The sequence below is a fragment of the Hyperolius riggenbachi genome, chromosome 2 (assembly GCF_040937935.1).
Source record: "Hyperolius riggenbachi isolate aHypRig1 chromosome 2, aHypRig1.pri, whole genome shotgun sequence".
Taxonomy (NCBI): Eukaryota; Metazoa; Chordata; class Amphibia; order Anura; family Hyperoliidae; genus Hyperolius; species Hyperolius riggenbachi.
This window is the reverse complement of record NC_090647.1, coordinates 417333345-417349710: the sequence shown is the minus strand read 5'-3', so window position 1 is coordinate 417349710 and position 16366 is coordinate 417333345. Positions and strand designations below refer to the sequence as shown.

The window sequence follows — 16366 nt, the reverse complement described above, 5'->3', positions numbered from 1 at the left end:
TGGCAGGTGAATGTGAGGGGAGCTTACCCATGGAGTTTCTGTACTACGGGCTGCGTATCTGCCTGGCTAAGATCAGGAGTCAGTTTTACTACTAGCTGAAATGCCATTGGACTTCTAGCAGCCCACAGTCAGTCTCCCATAACCCCATCAGTAAGCTCCCCTCACATTCACCGTGTCATAAATGTGTAAACAGCTGTGTGATTTATTTTTTTAACTAATTCTTAACCCTTTCCCTATCTCTTTAAGTCCATTGAGACAGGAAAAGGGTGCCCCCCCCCTTATTGAACATGTACGTAAAGGAACGCCAGTTGCTTGAAATTTGCAGGCTTGATACACGTTTCTTCATGGAGTGGGAACAGGGATCTGGAGTTACCACGATAAGAGTCATGTTTAATTCAACGATCGAAGGCCATGGGACTGATAGGTGTCAATAACAGATTGGATCGATTCTGCTTTTTTGATCCCTAATTGGTTCAGAGGAGTGCTTAACAACTGAGCCCCCTTGTCCCCACCCTGATTTTAATCCTTAGTTTCTATATGTTTGGATAGCTGAACTAGAACTGCTCTCTATACTATCTATCTGAACTTTATTCTCCTTTTTCCTGCTTCCCCCTCCTTCTAACCTTAACTGTCCCCGCCGCTGGTATAAAAAAAAAATGCAAAAAAACCCTGCAAAACCATACATTTTCAGGCGTCACCATGGAGCCCATTGTAATTATTGGCAAGGAGGGGAAATTTAGGTGCCCACGCCACTTGATAAATATCAGGAGTCAGACCAAATTTCCCCTCCTTGCTGATAATTACAATTGGCCCCTATGGCATGGCAGCGCCCAAACGTCTGCCGCTAGTGGGTGCCCACGTTTCGTGCTTCCATTTGTGAGTTCTGCTGTGCATAGAGACTGGGTTTCATGCCTCCTCCAAGCTTAAAATAGTTTCAATTATTGTTTCCTAACATTTAATACAGAGTTCATTGTATGTACAGTATATAGAATGGGGTATAGTACTATAATAGCTGGGACTATTTTAATATGTGCAGTATATAGAATTGGGTATAGTACTATATTAGCTGGGACTATTTTTAACCTTGAATCTCAAGCAACCAGAAAACACACTTATTAGGTACCCTGATCTTGCATCAACTGATCCCCGTCAGTGCCAGATAACCGAGACTCTACTGTAGTTAGCTGGCATACATACTTAGCTCATTTTGATAAATGGTTCCATTTCAAATAACAAAACAATTCAAATACTCCAAAATTATCACACAGAAACCAACAACAAAACAAGATAACCATAGAAAGACAATTCAAACAGTTTAGGCATATGTAATTCGAGAGTTATGCTAGGTACACACGTTACATTTTTTCATTCGATAGATGCGCGCCGTTCAATTAAAAATGTACATCATGTCCGATATTGCTTTTGATCGTTTTACTACTCGATTTCTCATAGAAGTGAATGGACATTAATAAGAAAAGACTAAGAGAATCAAGCAGGAAATATAAAAATGAATTGAAAATCGATCAAACGGCCAAATTGGCCAAAAAAATGTAACAAGTGTACCCAGCATTATACAGTGGAGCTGCAAAATTGGTAAAATCCCAGAAGCTTGGTAATTACAGTATATTGTAAAGATCTGTGACACTAGAAGCAGTCCATTCCTCTTGCTATATAATTGCCACTTTTACTTTGCTCATCTTAGACTACCCAAGTTGCTGCAAAAGATTGGATATTTCTTCACTGTTTACCAAGAAAACCTGAAGAAGTCAATGATGAGGTTTTCTATTGCCCTAAATCACTGGTCTTCCAAGAAGCAGAAAACAGAAAGTGGACAATAATGGTACGATAAATATGTTGATCGCAAAATTAAAATGTTTTCATTAACCCATGTTGATCAAACATTGGCTTCCTGTTTTAAGCAAAAGCCTTGTATTTGTAGACATTCATATCTGAAAAATTTGCAGTGTTTACACGTCTATTCAGACCAGCATTTAATTTTCACCTACACATGGGGGTCGCTGCTGCTGGCCGGAGGGTCTCAGAAGGACGGCATGGGCACAGGATAACATGCGGTGGGGGCTGCAAGAAGCCCCAGTTAAGTTAAATAGTATTTTCTTGCCCCGCCCTAGATTTCCTTTGCGCTGAAATACTTCCTGGAGTGCCACCCCCCCCCCCCCCCCAAAAAAAAAAGAAAATATAAACTTAGACTTACCTCTCAGGTTTACTTTAACATAGGTGTCCTGTGCCTTAATTCCTGCATACTTTGCTTTACAGATTCAAAAATAAGTTTATATGAACAGCATATTATACTTAAATCGTTACAGGGAATCAGTAATCAATGGCATTAGTGTGCAAGCTGTTTTGGGGTGTATGATCTGTACAAAACTATTTTCCAGCTGGTTTCTTGTGACGGTAGAGTGCCACAACTCAGACGTCTGATTATTGGTGATCTGCAGAATCACCAACAATGCAGACGCTATACTCGATTATGTGTGATCCACAGAATCACCAATAATACCAGTATAGCAAAACCAAGATCAGAGTGTGTAGTGTTTGGTGCAACCATAACTTCAAAGATATTACAGGACCTTACCAAAGGAGTTGGTAAGGAACAATCTGGATACAAACAAGACGGATAGACAATAGGCTCCCCAGTGAGGCTGAGAAGGTACCAAAATCACTAAGCTATACCTCACTAGTGGAGCAGGTGAGGATAGTAACATAACAGGTGTTCATCAGTGGAGCTGATGAGCCTCAGACCACGCAGACTAGGCCCCTACAGAGAAGCAGGCTGGCACTAGCTGAACCTAATAAAGGCTAGACCTCTACAGAGGTGCTGGTGAGGTACTAAAGATACACAGGCCGTTCATATAATAAAGTACAAACCCCAGCAAGCTGGGAATACTGAAACTGGAGTAGAATCTCCCGAGGAGCGGGTGATTCAGACAATACTGCAGGCTAGAGATAACCTGAGACACAAACAGAACTACACTAAAGAACAACTTCACCAGCGAAGCTGGTGAAGCTAGCACTTCACCAGTGGTGAGGGCCCACTGGTGAGTAGAGTAGTCTGACAGGCAAGGCTCGGCAACAGAGAGGCAAGTATCAGTACAGAATCGTGAGACAAGAGAGTAATCGGCAACCAAGCAGAGGTTCAGCAACCAGAAGACAGACAGGCGGAAACACAAGATCAGAAAGCAGGATTAGAGTCAGAGTAGTTAGCCAAGAGTCATACACTGAAATCCATACAATACAATTTCCTAGTCTAGGTGTGAAATCCTTAGCATCACACCTGGGAACTAGCCTAACAGATAACAGAAGCAATAAAGCAATATCCTAGTCTAGGTGTGAAATCCTTAGCATCACACCTGGGAACTAGTCTAACAGATAACAGAAGCAATAAAGCAATATCCTAGTCTAGGTGTGAAATCCTTAGCATCACACCTGGGATCTAGTCTAACAGACAAGACAGTAATGACACAGTAATCCTAAACTTGGGTGTGAGGTCCCTGGTCTCAACACCCTGGAACTGGTCTAAAGTATAACACAGAAATGACACAGCAATCCTAAGCTTGGGTATGAGGTCCCTGGTCTCAACACCCTGGAACTGGTCTAAAGTATAACACAGCAATGACACAGTAATCCTAAGCTTGGGTGTGAGGTCCCTGGTCTCAACACCCTGGAACTGGTCTAAAGTATAACACAGCAATGACACAGTAATCCTAAGCTTGGTCTAAGCGCTGACACACAATCGTTCATGCCAACAGACAGCACCAGCCTAAAAGCCGAAGGCTTAAGAAGCAGAGGAAACCTCACTGGCACGCCCCTGCTGCAGCCAATCCGGGGCGCCGTGAGTCTCCTCCACTGTCAGCTGACCAGCCGGTCAGCTGATGAGCGCTCTCCCAGGATAAAGGTCCTGTCTATGCGCGTGCCCGCGCGAGACAGCGACCTTACAGGAAGAAGGTAGTTCCGTCCTCGGAGTCCTAGATGCCGGAGGGACGGACAGGGGCCCAGAGGCAGCCGTGGTGGCAACGCACTCCGCCGCGACTGCGCTCATTACATTTATATTACTGATCTTTGACTCTTACTGTGTTTTATTATTGTATTATGTAGTTTAGATATGCAGCCTATTTTCCAATTTCATATATTTAGCTAATAATTCTTTTAGGTTCAAGAGGCATTTATTATAATTGAGGCTAGATCACACATTATTCATTTAAATGGTTTGCCTGCATATTTCCATGCTGTCTCTTGAGCGTGCAGGGCTATGTTACGAATTTTATTGAATACATAACACCCAACCAACAAACAATCATCATCTGCAACTAGAATGTACACCTGGATAAGTTATTGGATCCCAGAGGAACACACTGATTTCTGATCATGCTGTTACTATTCTATCATTAATCTTCATAAACGAAAGTGTCAAGAGGATTGTATTTCACCACCAGTGGCTAGATAATTGCCATTACTAATATATATTATATAGTGGTGTCGCTGGTGACTATACCCACCTGCAGGAAAGGCAGATATGAAAGAAAGCACCTGCAGGAAACAGGGCATAGGTGTTTTTGCAGCCCTTCATTCACCCCTGTGTATTTTATTATAATTACCTGCATGTTGGTGGGCTCAGCACACATTGCAGCTACTGAGTGGATAGCTATGCAGGAAACAGCTTGTATATACAGATAGTTACATAGTTATTTTGGTTGAAAAAAGACATACGTCCATCGAGTTCAACCAGTATAAAGTACAACACCAGCCTGCTCCCTCACATATCCCTGTTGATCCAGAGGAAGGCGAAAAAACCCTTACAAGGCATGGTCCAATTAGCCCCTAAAGGGAAAAATTCCTTCCCGACTCCAGATGGCAATCAGATAAAATCCCTGGATCAACATCATTAGGCATTACCTAGTAATTGTAGCCATGGATGTCTTTCAACTCAAGGAAAGCATCTAAGCCCCCTTTAAATGCAGGTATAGAGTTTGCCATAACGACTTCCTGTGGCAATGCATTCCACATCTTAATCACTCTTACTATAAAGAACCCTTTCCTAAATAAATGGCTAAAACGTTTTTCCTCCATGCGCAGATCATGTCCTCTAGTCCTTTGAGAAGGCCTAGGGACAAAAAGCTCATCCGCCAAGGTATTATATTGCCCTCTGATGTATTTATACATGTTAATTAGATCCCCTCTAAGGCGTCTTTTCTCTAGACTAAATAAACCCAGTTTATCTAACCTTTCTCGATAAGTGAGACCTTCCATCCCACGCATCAATTTTGTTGCTCGTCTCTGCACCTGCTCTAAAACTGCAATATCTTTTTTGTAATGTGGTGCCCAGAACTGAATTCCATATTCCAGATGTGGCCTTACTAGAGAGTTAAACAGGGGCAATATTATGCTAGCATCTCGAGTTTTTATTTCCCTTTTAATGCATCCCAAAATTTTGTTAGCTTTAGCTGCAGCTGCTTGGCATTGAGTACGATTATTTAACTTGTTGTCAATGAGTACTCCTAAGTCCTTCTCCAAGTTTGATGTCCCCAACTGTATCCCATTTATTTTGTATGGTGCTAGACCATTAGTACGTCCAAAATGCATGACCTTACATTTGTCAACATTGAATTTCATCTGCCATGTATGTGCCCATATAGCCATCCTATCCAGATCCTGTTGCAATATGACACTATCTTCCTGAGAGTTAATGATTCTGCACAATTTTGTATCATCTGCAAAAATAGCAACATTGCTCACTACTGCATCTACTAGGTCATTAATAAATAAATTGAAGAGCACTGGACCCAGAACAGACCCCTGTGGGACCCCACTGCTAACAGTCTCCCATTTTGAGTATGATCCATTGACCACAACTCTTTGCTTTCTGTCCATTAGCCAGTTCCCTATCCATGAACACAGACTCTTCCCCAGTCCTTGCATCCTCAACTTTTGCACCAGACTTTTGTGGGGAACAGTGTCGAAGGCCTTTGCAAAGTCCAAGTATATCACATCTACAGCATTCCCAATATCCATATTAGCATTCACTACCTCATAAAAGCTGAGCATGTTAGTCAAACAGGACCTGTCTTTAGTAAACCCATGTTGATGCTGAGAAATAAGATTATTTTCTACTATGAAGTCATGTATAGTATCTCTTAGTAACCCCTCAAATAGTTTGCATACAACTGATGTTAAACTTACAGGTCTATAATTTCCTGGATCAGATTTTTTGCCCTTCTTAAATAATGGGAAAACGTGGGCTGTACGCCAATCCACTGGGACTCTGCCAGTTGCAAGAGAGTCACAAAAGATAAGATAAAGGGGTTTATCTATAACTGAACTTAATTCCCTTAGGACCCGAGGATGCATGCCATCCGGGCCAGGTGCCTTGTCTATTTTTAATTTATTTAGTCTTGCCTTCACTTCTTCCTGCGTTAAGTATTTAATATTACAGTTAGAAGATTGAGACTCTTCCGCCTCTGTAGTTTGCAACAGTACTGTTTCTTTTGTGAAGACAGAAGCAAAGAAAGCATTTAATAACTCTGCCTTACCTTGGTCATCCACCATTGAGTTCCCATCCTCATCCTTTAGGAGTCCTATACAGTCAAACTTTCTTTTTTTAGAGTTAATGTACTTGTAAAACTTTTTTGGGTTAGATTTGATATCCTTAGCGATTTGTTTTTCAGCTTCAATCTTTGCCTGCCTAATTTCTTTTTTACAATGTTTATTGCACTCCTTATAATTGCTTAGTGCAGCCTCTGTCCCCTCCTGTTTTAAGACCTTATAGGCATTCTTTTTCCTCTTCATTTTATCTTTAACCTTTCTATTCATCCATAGAGGCCTTTTTTTATTCCTAGACATTTTGTTTCCATATGGGATATACATACTACAGTATTGATTGAGTATAAGTTTAAAAGCTTGCCATTTCCCTTCAGTGTCTTCCCCTTGTAGTACATTATCCCAGTTCACCAAACTTAACCTAGTAGTACATTATCCCAGTTCACCAAACTGCCTAATTTGAGTGAACTTTGCTTTTCTAAAGTTCATAGTTTTAGTGGTCCCGCTGCCCCGTGGCCTATCAGTCACCAGCTCAAACGTTATCATGTTGTAATCACTATTTCCCAAATGTTCTTGAACCTGCACATTTGATACATTATCTGGTCTATTAGAAATGATCAGATCCAGTAACGCATTCCCCCTAGTTGGTTCAGTTACCATTTGAGTCAAGTAATTGTCCTGTAGTGCTGCCAGAAATCTGCTGCTTTTACCAGAATGGGTAGCCTCAATACTCCAGTCAATGTCTGGAAAGTTGAAGTCGCCCATAATTATGACCTCATTTTTACCTGCAGCTTTTTCAATCTGCTGTAGTAATCGCAGTTCTGCAGCTTCATTAATAAGAGGTGGCCTGTAGCATACCCCAATAAGCAATTGGCAACTTTTATTTCCACCATGAATATTTACCCAAACGGACTCCACATCTTCGCAATCTTCCTCCATCTCATCGTTGAGGACAGCTGTAAGAGAATTCTTAACAAAGAGACAAACCCCTCCACCTTTTTTCCCTGTTCTATCCCTCCTAAACACATTGTATCCTTTTAAATTAGCTATCCAGTCATGGCTTTCATCCATCCATGTCTCGGTTATTCCCACAATGTCATAGCCTTTGTCATTCAGAATGAACTCTAGTTCGTCTATTTTATTTGCAAGGCTCCGAGCATTGGTTACCATGCACTTTATATTTTTACCACCACATTTACCAATTTTGTTTACATGAAATTGGCTACTTGAATTTTTACCAACCTCCTTAATCTTTACACTGTCCCCACCCCCCTCTCCACCCTCCATAATGATAGGTTCCCACTGTCTTTTTACCTCATCTTGTCTATGTATTGAGACTTTATCCTCCCGCCTCCCCCCAGATCCTAGTTTAAAATCTCCTCCAACCGTTTAGCCATCTTCTCCCCCAATGCAGCTGCACCCTCCCCATTAAGGTGCAGCCCATCCCTGCTGTAGAACCTGTAGCCGACTGCAAAGTCTGCCCAGTTCTCCAGGAACCCAAACCCTTCCTTCCTACACCAATTTCTCAGCCACTTATTTAACTACCTAAGCTCCCTCTGTCTCTCAGATGTAGCACGTGGCACTGGCAGTATTTCAGAAAACACCACCTTGGAGGTCCTTGCTTTAAGTTTATCTCCAAGTACCTGAAAATCATTTTTGAGGACCTTCCATCTCCCACTAACTTTGTCATTGGTGCCAATGTGTACCATGACAGCCGGGTCTTCCCCAGCCCCACCCAGTAATCTGTCAATTCTTTCCGCTACATGCCGAACCCGAGCACCCGGGAGGCAACAGACTGTACGGCATTCGCGGTTTCTTCGACAGATTACCCTATCTGTGCGCCTAATAATTGAATCCCCTACCACCAGTACCTGTCTAGCCTTAGCTGCACTCCTATTCCCTTTCTCATTACAGCAGTCTGGCCCTTGGTTGCTAAGGAGCACATCCTGCTGCAGCATTGCTACTCCTGAATCATCCTCCCCAATATTACGCAAACAAGCATACTTATTAGTGAGGGACAACTCGGGACTAGCCTCCCTGCCACTTTTTCCCCTACCCCTTCTAACTGTGACCCAACTAGCGGCTGCCTCTGCTTCTTGGTCCGGCTGTACTCCACCCTCCTCATCTTCAACGGTTCCATCCAGTGTCTGGATCGTGAGATCCAAGCTCTTCTCCATGTTGTGTATGCTTCTCAGTGTTGCGAGATGCTTATTTAGCTCTGCGACTTCCGCCTCTAACTGAGCAACACGCACACACCCAGGGCAACAGTAAACACCCTCAATCCGCTGATCAAGGCATGCATACATGTTGCAGGATGTACACTGTACAGCATAGTCCAACATGATGACTTTTGTGTGGGGAAAAATTATTTAAAGTAAACTGTGGTGGTAAAAGATGAAATGGGAGAGTGAGTGTAGCTGGGGAGGAGGAAAGGGAGAGTAAGTGAAGTTGGGGAGTGAGTGAAGAGGGGGGGGGGAGGAGAGGAGGGGGAGGGGGGGAGGAGGGGGAGGAGGAGGGGCGGGAGGGGTGGAGGAGTGGAGGTGGAGTGAGTGAAGTTGGGGTGGAGTCCTCAAAATTTAAAGACTACACCACAACTTGCCTAGCACATTCTAACCAATGCAAAAAACCACAATATTGATTGAAAGTTTTTTTTTTTTTTTTGTCCTTACCTACTTCCTCTCACCACTCTCTTTGTGCCTGTGTTGTAACGCCTGTTTTTAACGCCTATGCCACTTGTGTCACAGCCACTTAGTGAGCAAGCCACAGACTGAGCAAGCTCAGTACTGAGTCCTGAAGCTGACCAAATACCTCCTGTTGCAGCTAGTCCCTCCCCCTAGCCAATTGCCTGCTGAAAAACAAACTAGAGGGAAAAGAAAAAAAAATGTGTACTTTTAAAAACTGACACTTGCTGTTTAATATCAGATGAACCACACAGACAATCCACCAGATATTGCAGCAGCAAAAAACAATATACAAACAGCAATGTAATATAATTAGTGCTCACAATTCCCAGCAGTGAAGTGAAGCTGCCCACCACCAAGATTAAAGGTTTGGCCTACACTTCCTGTTTAATTTAACACCTGTGTTGCAGCTAGTCCCTCCCCCTAGCCAATTGCCTGCTGCAAAACAAACTAGAGGGAAAAGAAAAAAAAATTGTACTTTTAAAAACTGACACTTGCTGTTTAATATCAGATGAACCACACAGACAATCCACCAGATATTGCAGCAGCAAAAAACAATATACAAACAGCAATGTAATATAATTAGTGGGCTGAACTGTTCTGCCGGCAAATAGTTTGCGGCGAACAAGGGGTGTTCGCGTTCGCCCCCTTTCAGGGGAATACATGTGGTATTTGATGCACCCCCTATGCATTATAATGGAGCCAAACTTTGACCCCTCACCCCAGAGTCAACAGACACATGAAGTGGGCGTAACCCTTACACTATCTGGTGGACATGTGCACACGCCAGATGATTTAAAGCACTTTATTCCACCAATTTAGGAATGTAATGTGATTTCTCCCCTTTAGAGATGAAACCATGATTCTGCGTCAACTACGTAATTTTTTATGGGACTTTTGCCATGGATACCCCTCCGGCATGCCATGGATACCCCTCTGGCATGCCATTGACACCCCTCCGGCATGCCCCCATGCAGTTGTTAGGCTCCTTGAAACAACTTTTCCATCACTTTTGTGGCTAGAAACAGTCCGCTGTAGGTTTTAGAAATCGCCTGCCCATTGAAGTCTATAGCGATTCCCAGATTCGCCCGATTCACAAACTTTTGCGGGCATTCACCATTTGCGAATCTTACATTTGATGTTCGACCTATCACTACTTGTATAGTGCACACTGTGGGTATTGGTGCAGGTCTCATCATAATGACTGACGCCCTGCAGCTATGGAAACCAGGAAACAATAGAGAAAGCCATTTTGCGTGTGCCTCTCTCTGCCATGGATGGTGGGCTACTAACCTCTCACTCTGCTGAGCTCCCTCTGCATAAGCCCTGCTTCTTCTCCCTCTGTGCCCCGTGCTGCTCCCCCTTCCGGCACTGCAACTCAAGCAGTACCTCACCCGCCCCTAGAAACAGCAGAGTTTACTTTATATATTTAATTCCACTTCAGGGGAACTTTAAGCATTTAGGAGTTGTAATATATAATAGAAGCTTATTGTCTTTAAGAAAAGGATACTCTCTACATATATCTGTTTCTATCTAACTGGATATTGAGAATATAAGCCTAAGGCTAACTTCACATTATGAGTGTTGCATTATTCCTGCCTTACAATGCAGGCATAAGGCAACGCACACACTGCATATTATAATGTTCTTGAGATTTTTGTAGCATGAATAATTTCTATGTAACTGCCCATTTCCTCTAGGTGCGAAATCGCAATGCGAATTTTCACATTAACACTGAAACCAGTGCATTTCCATTGAATGCTTTTTTGCAAATGTGTTGCAATGCAGAAACTATTGACTACATGCTGCAGATTTCCACACCATGCACTGCTTTGCATGCAAATCACAATTAATAAAAGTCAATGCACATTTTTTGCATGTTCGATGAACATTTTTTGCATCCCTTTTCCCATCTAACATGATTCTTCCTGTGTCCTGTGTAGTCATGTTGCTATGGAAATTCAAAATCTTATGGGAAAATTCTTGTTTAAAATGCACATAAAAATGCATGGTTTTATACAATTTAAAATTCATGTCAGCAACCATACTCAAATCACATGTGAGACAGTGGAAATGGGCCCTAACATAGTTACTTTAGTTGAAAAAAGACATCAAGTCCAACCACAAAAAAATATATATTTTTTAAAATAAAATATACGTATGCCCTGCATCCTTACATTTCCCAGTTGATTCAAACCCCCTCCCCCCCCTTCAAAATTCCTTCCCATTTTGAATATAATAAGTTATCCACCACTCTTTTTCTTCTGTCCCTTAACCAGTTCTCTATCCACATACATACATTTTCTCCAAGTCCCTGTATCCTGAGCTTCTGCACCAGGCTATTATAGGGAATATTATCAAAAGCCTTAGAAGCATTTGTAAAGTCCTAGTACACTACATCTTTTGCTTTCCCAAGATCTAATTTTGCATTCACTTTCTCATAAAAGCTGACCATTGAAATGCACTCACCATTTCACCCAACTTAACATACTAAAATAAAGACAACACATATAGTGGATTAAGGCCGCTGCCAATTTTATTGGGGATTTAAATTCCAACTCATTTTTTATTTAATTCCAACCATTATTGGTAATACAAAACCAAAATAAACTCTTAATTACCAAGTAAACTACTGTAATAGCAGACCAAATAATCTTTATTGGTAACTACCAAAATTACCACTCATACCTGGGTGCCATTATCCTTGCATTCGCCTATCTAAATAGGTAACACACCCCCAATAAAGTTATGACCAGCAACTGGGATGGTGTGCGGGGCAGCTCTGCTTCAGACAAGAATTTTGGTGGCGCCACCTGCTTGCTTCCTCATAAGTTCTTCAGCCCCACTCGATTGGCTGCTCCAAACTGCCTGCCAAAGCCAGGGCCAATCAGGGATCTCCAGCTGCGAATCTCTCCCCAGATACTGGGGGAGAGATGCTTTCACCTGCACGACAGAAGAAAGAAAGAACACCTGCTCCTGGCCAGAGAATTAATTAACCCCACGAAGGTACAGCATTCCCATGCAGGGCCTCTTTTTATTCCTGTGGCCTTCGCATGATGTTGTGACAAGACCTGTCTTTAGTAAACCATGTTGATGAGCTGAAATTAGATTATTCTGTTTTATAAAGTCTTGTATACTATCCTTTGCAATGCTTTCACATCAGTTTACACATAACTGATGTTAAACTTACAGGTCTTTAGTTTCCCCCCGGTTCTGATTTTTTTCCTTTCTAAATAACAGCTGTACACCAGTCATCAGGAACTGGCCCGCTTGAAAGAGAATTGTAAAAAATAAGTTAATGTAGCCCATCAATAATTGAACTCAACTCCCATAATATTCAAGGGTGGATGCCCTCTGGGCCAGGTGCCTTTTCTATCTTGATTTTATTTAAGCGTGCTTCACACCTTCCTGTGTTATGGAATTTGTGTGAATTTAATACACATTATCCAGAAACGCAGTATAGAAAGTGTGTCAGGTTAAAGTGATATGTTACAAAGCCCATTGTACAGACAGTGAGTTCACATGGTTCACATGTGGCGTTCACATGTAGCCACGCAACACGCATAGCATTAACACACCCTTAGGGCTTGTTCACACTTGGAGCGTTTTAATTTTTTTTTAAGTGCTGCCGATTTTTAAAATCGCTTCACAAGCACTTGTGTAATATTGCTCTAAGTGCTTGAAAAAGTCCTTTGAAAAGCGATTCCCTGAGCACTTTTAATGAATAAATACATTATATTTATTAATTTCCAGGGCAAAGAGTTCCCTTCCTGACTTGCGTTTTTTTAAGCAAAAATCACTCTGAAAGCGCCTAGAAAAGTGCTCTGAAAGCGCTTAGAAAAACGCTTCGAAAAGCACTTTCAAAATTACTCAATAAATCACTCAGCATTTGTGATAGCGCTGGTGATTTATAATGAGAACAAGGCCTAAAGCTTTCTTAAGGCAACCAGTGGAGACCACCTTGGATGAAAATCTAGAGTATGCACTTGGCACAGTGGCCCCCCGACCTCTTCAATGTGTCAGTGTGCTCCAACCTGGCAGATTGACTAGGCAGAGTGCTGGCCAAGAGCCTTTTTCTCTTCTACTGTCTGCCTGCTCCATCATGCGCCACTCTGTCTGGCCTCTTCCCCCTTCCATAGCAACAGAACACGTCATTGGCTGGTGATGCATCTGTAACAGACTCGGCCCCAAGGGATCAATTCCCATTCCCTTTCAAGCAACATTCATCATACGCGTGTACCCAGAAAACTTTATTGAAATTGCCTCTGGCAGTCACCAGAGGATTTCCTCAAACTTCCAGTGGTTCTGCAAATTTCTGACAAATGAGTAATGCAAAACTGCATAGAAGTTAATAGGAGGGACTTTAGCAATTAATAGGAAAATCCCCATACATTCACTACAATCACCAAATTTGGTAGACCTTGAAGTTTTTAAGAAAATCAAATTTAAAGTTACAATAGGATTTTTTTTTTAAAGTGAACGCAGTGAGTAAACTTGCTTTAGGTTAGATACTTACCCATGGAGGAAGGTTCTGGATACAACCAGAGCCTTCCTGGTCCTCGTTCTGTCTCGTTGTTCCACTGCCATTCCCCATTGAAGTTAATTGACCTACTAGGTCGGATACATCTTCAGGAGCAGGACTCCTTGTACAGGCTTCTAAAGTACTGAGTATTTCTGTGGATGAGTGGCTCTATACTACGCAGATGTCCCTCCCTAACTTCTGCAAACAACTAAACACAGTTCTAGCTATTTCGGCACACAAACAATTTTAAACACATTACAACTGTCTATCTACGTATCTCTCCATGTCTCTCTGTTTAGCTCCTAGCACAGGAAAAATGCAGCATACAGTGAGAAAACCCTCGCTCTACCCCCTTTATAAATGGCTGTAGTGAAAACTGTGCCGATTGGCTGCTGTGGTTTGTTGTGCATGCTGGAAGCAAATGATGTGCCCTGCCCACAGTAGACGTCTATTCGGCGCTTCCCAACAAAATGTTTCCGCCGTACCAACCCCTAAGCTGTGTCCACAATCATTTAGAAAGAAAGCAACTGGGTCTGAGCACCTTAATGCGCTTGTTTCCAGTTCTGTCCGCTTTTCAGCATCTGTAACATTGTTGTGCTGCTGAAAAGCAGACAGAAGTGTGCATATGGCTCTTTCACACTAGAGCCCTTTTTCTGCATTTCAACACAGTCGAAACTTTGCGTTAACCAAGGTAAAATGAAACTCCATAGACTTTCATTTTACCTTTCACCCCCGACGCTGCGTTTCGGGAGATTTTTAACATTGCGAGCCGGCGTTTTCCTGTCAGGTGAATTAATAACTACGGCCGCTGATTGCGTTGCACCGCAGCAACCCGACGACATGCCGCAGGCTATTCAACACATGCAGGAAAAGGCTCCTGCACGCGTTGGTAGATGTGAAAGAGGCCTTAGGCCCATAGTGAAATCCGTTGTTTTGCTGTGAGATTGAGATTGACATTTTCTTGCGATTATTTGTGTCCCCACAGTGCATCATTGCTGAATATGCAAATCATCTTTTTGTTGTCCCTGATAGCTAAACATACCTCAAGAACCGCTGGAATGCAATGATGTGTCAGCTTGCTAATATTACACATCCAAACTAATCCGACATGTATACAGACGCTTCGGATTTGTTGATCCTCATCAGTGCATGGCATTGTATGATATGGCTCTATGGGGTAGAACTTGAAACACCCAGAGTAACAGATTTCCCAGCAATCTCATGGTGAACCAGAACTCCTAGCAGTGTGTAAGGGGCTGTTTTCCCTAGTTCCCAACTTATGAAAAATGCACGTCATGGGAGAAGTTTCAAACTCTTCTTTACTGCCTGTAAAGTAGTGTTGGCTTTCAATCATTATATGTTGCACCACAGACTAAAGCCCACCTCTCAGTTATGCCGTCTGCCATTTATTTTGTAGATTTGTGATGATTTTGCTTTTCTGTGTTATTATATCTATATACATTTGTTTGTCAAATATAGAGATACTGACTGCATGTTATACGTAGAGATTTCCCTGATAGTATAAATCAGGGGTGCCCATTAAGTAGATTGAGATCTACCAGTAGATCACAAAGGACTTCATGGTAGATTCTGACCTCACTACATTTTCCATTCTGTATATACAAGTGTGCTCCTAAAATTGTACATAGGTGGATCATTTTAACTTGGTAACTTTTTAAAGTAGCTCACAAGCCAAAAAAGTGTGGGCACCTCTGGTATAAATACATACATACAAACACTTTGCCAGGGATGACCACCAGTGAAAACAGTTTCAGAGAAACCTGAACTGGTTTGACCAGGTGAAAGTAATACAGCTATGGCACAGTTTGTTTGATTCACTCATTTTGAATGTCTGGCTGAATTACCTCAGTTATTCATAGACCATTGTTTCTGTCTTTCTTATTATGTTGTTTAACATTGTTTTGTCTTGTTCTCCTTAGGGTGTGATGGTGTCTCTGCTGACTGATTATTCGCCACAGCTGCCAAGGCCCGCATTCTAATTCCAGGCACATGCCTGCTAAATGCTGAATGCAATCGAAAACTGAACTGATTCACAAGAATGATCTGTGACTGAAAACATTAAAACAAATGAAACATTCCTTTCAGACTTGCAGCTAATGACTTAAGGTGCGTACGCACGCACTACAAAAGGAAACGACCTCCCGCTGGGCGGTCTTTAGCCGACAGTATGCTCATGTGTACGTGCTGTGACAGCGCGTACACACGCGCATACTGTCGGCTAAAGACCGCCCAGCGGGAGGGTCCGGCGGACCCGTCATTTCCTTTTGTAGTGCGTGTGTAGATCATTATTTCATGCTTCATGTTCTTCCATTGCACAGTATTTTTTTACTTCATTCAATAAAACAATTCAGTGAAACAGATGGCAGAGCAATATTTTTAATACATATATTTGTATCTTTATCCTGTACTTTTATGGCTGGTCATGCACTTAGAGGTTTGATCTGAGACATTTGGGAAATGTATTTGTAATTGGAAAATCACAGGATGTAGCTGCAGTGCAGGTGGTTACTGAAGAACTGGGATGCATCACTGTGATCCAGCAATCATGCACAGGAAACATTCTATTTTTTCCCTCAGCACCAATTGGCTG

General features: G+C 42.2%; 1 protein-coding gene across 3 annotated transcripts in view; it reads left to right on the top strand.

Annotated features, from left to right (window-relative positions):
• The window catches only part of OTC (ornithine transcarbamylase), a 134278-nt gene extending 118142 nt beyond the window's left edge, over positions 1-16136 (top strand). For all 3 annotated transcript variants that reach the window (XM_068269876.1, XM_068269875.1, XM_068269874.1), the window contains 2 exons: positions 1703-1840; positions 15696-16136. In XM_068269876.1, coding sequence (XP_068125977.1) covers positions 1703-1840; positions 15696-15755 — 198 coding nt within the window. In that variant the 3' untranslated portion in view covers positions 15756-16136. The remainder of the gene's footprint in view (positions 1-1702; positions 1841-15695) is intronic.
• Positions 16137-16366: the final 230 nt, after the last annotated feature.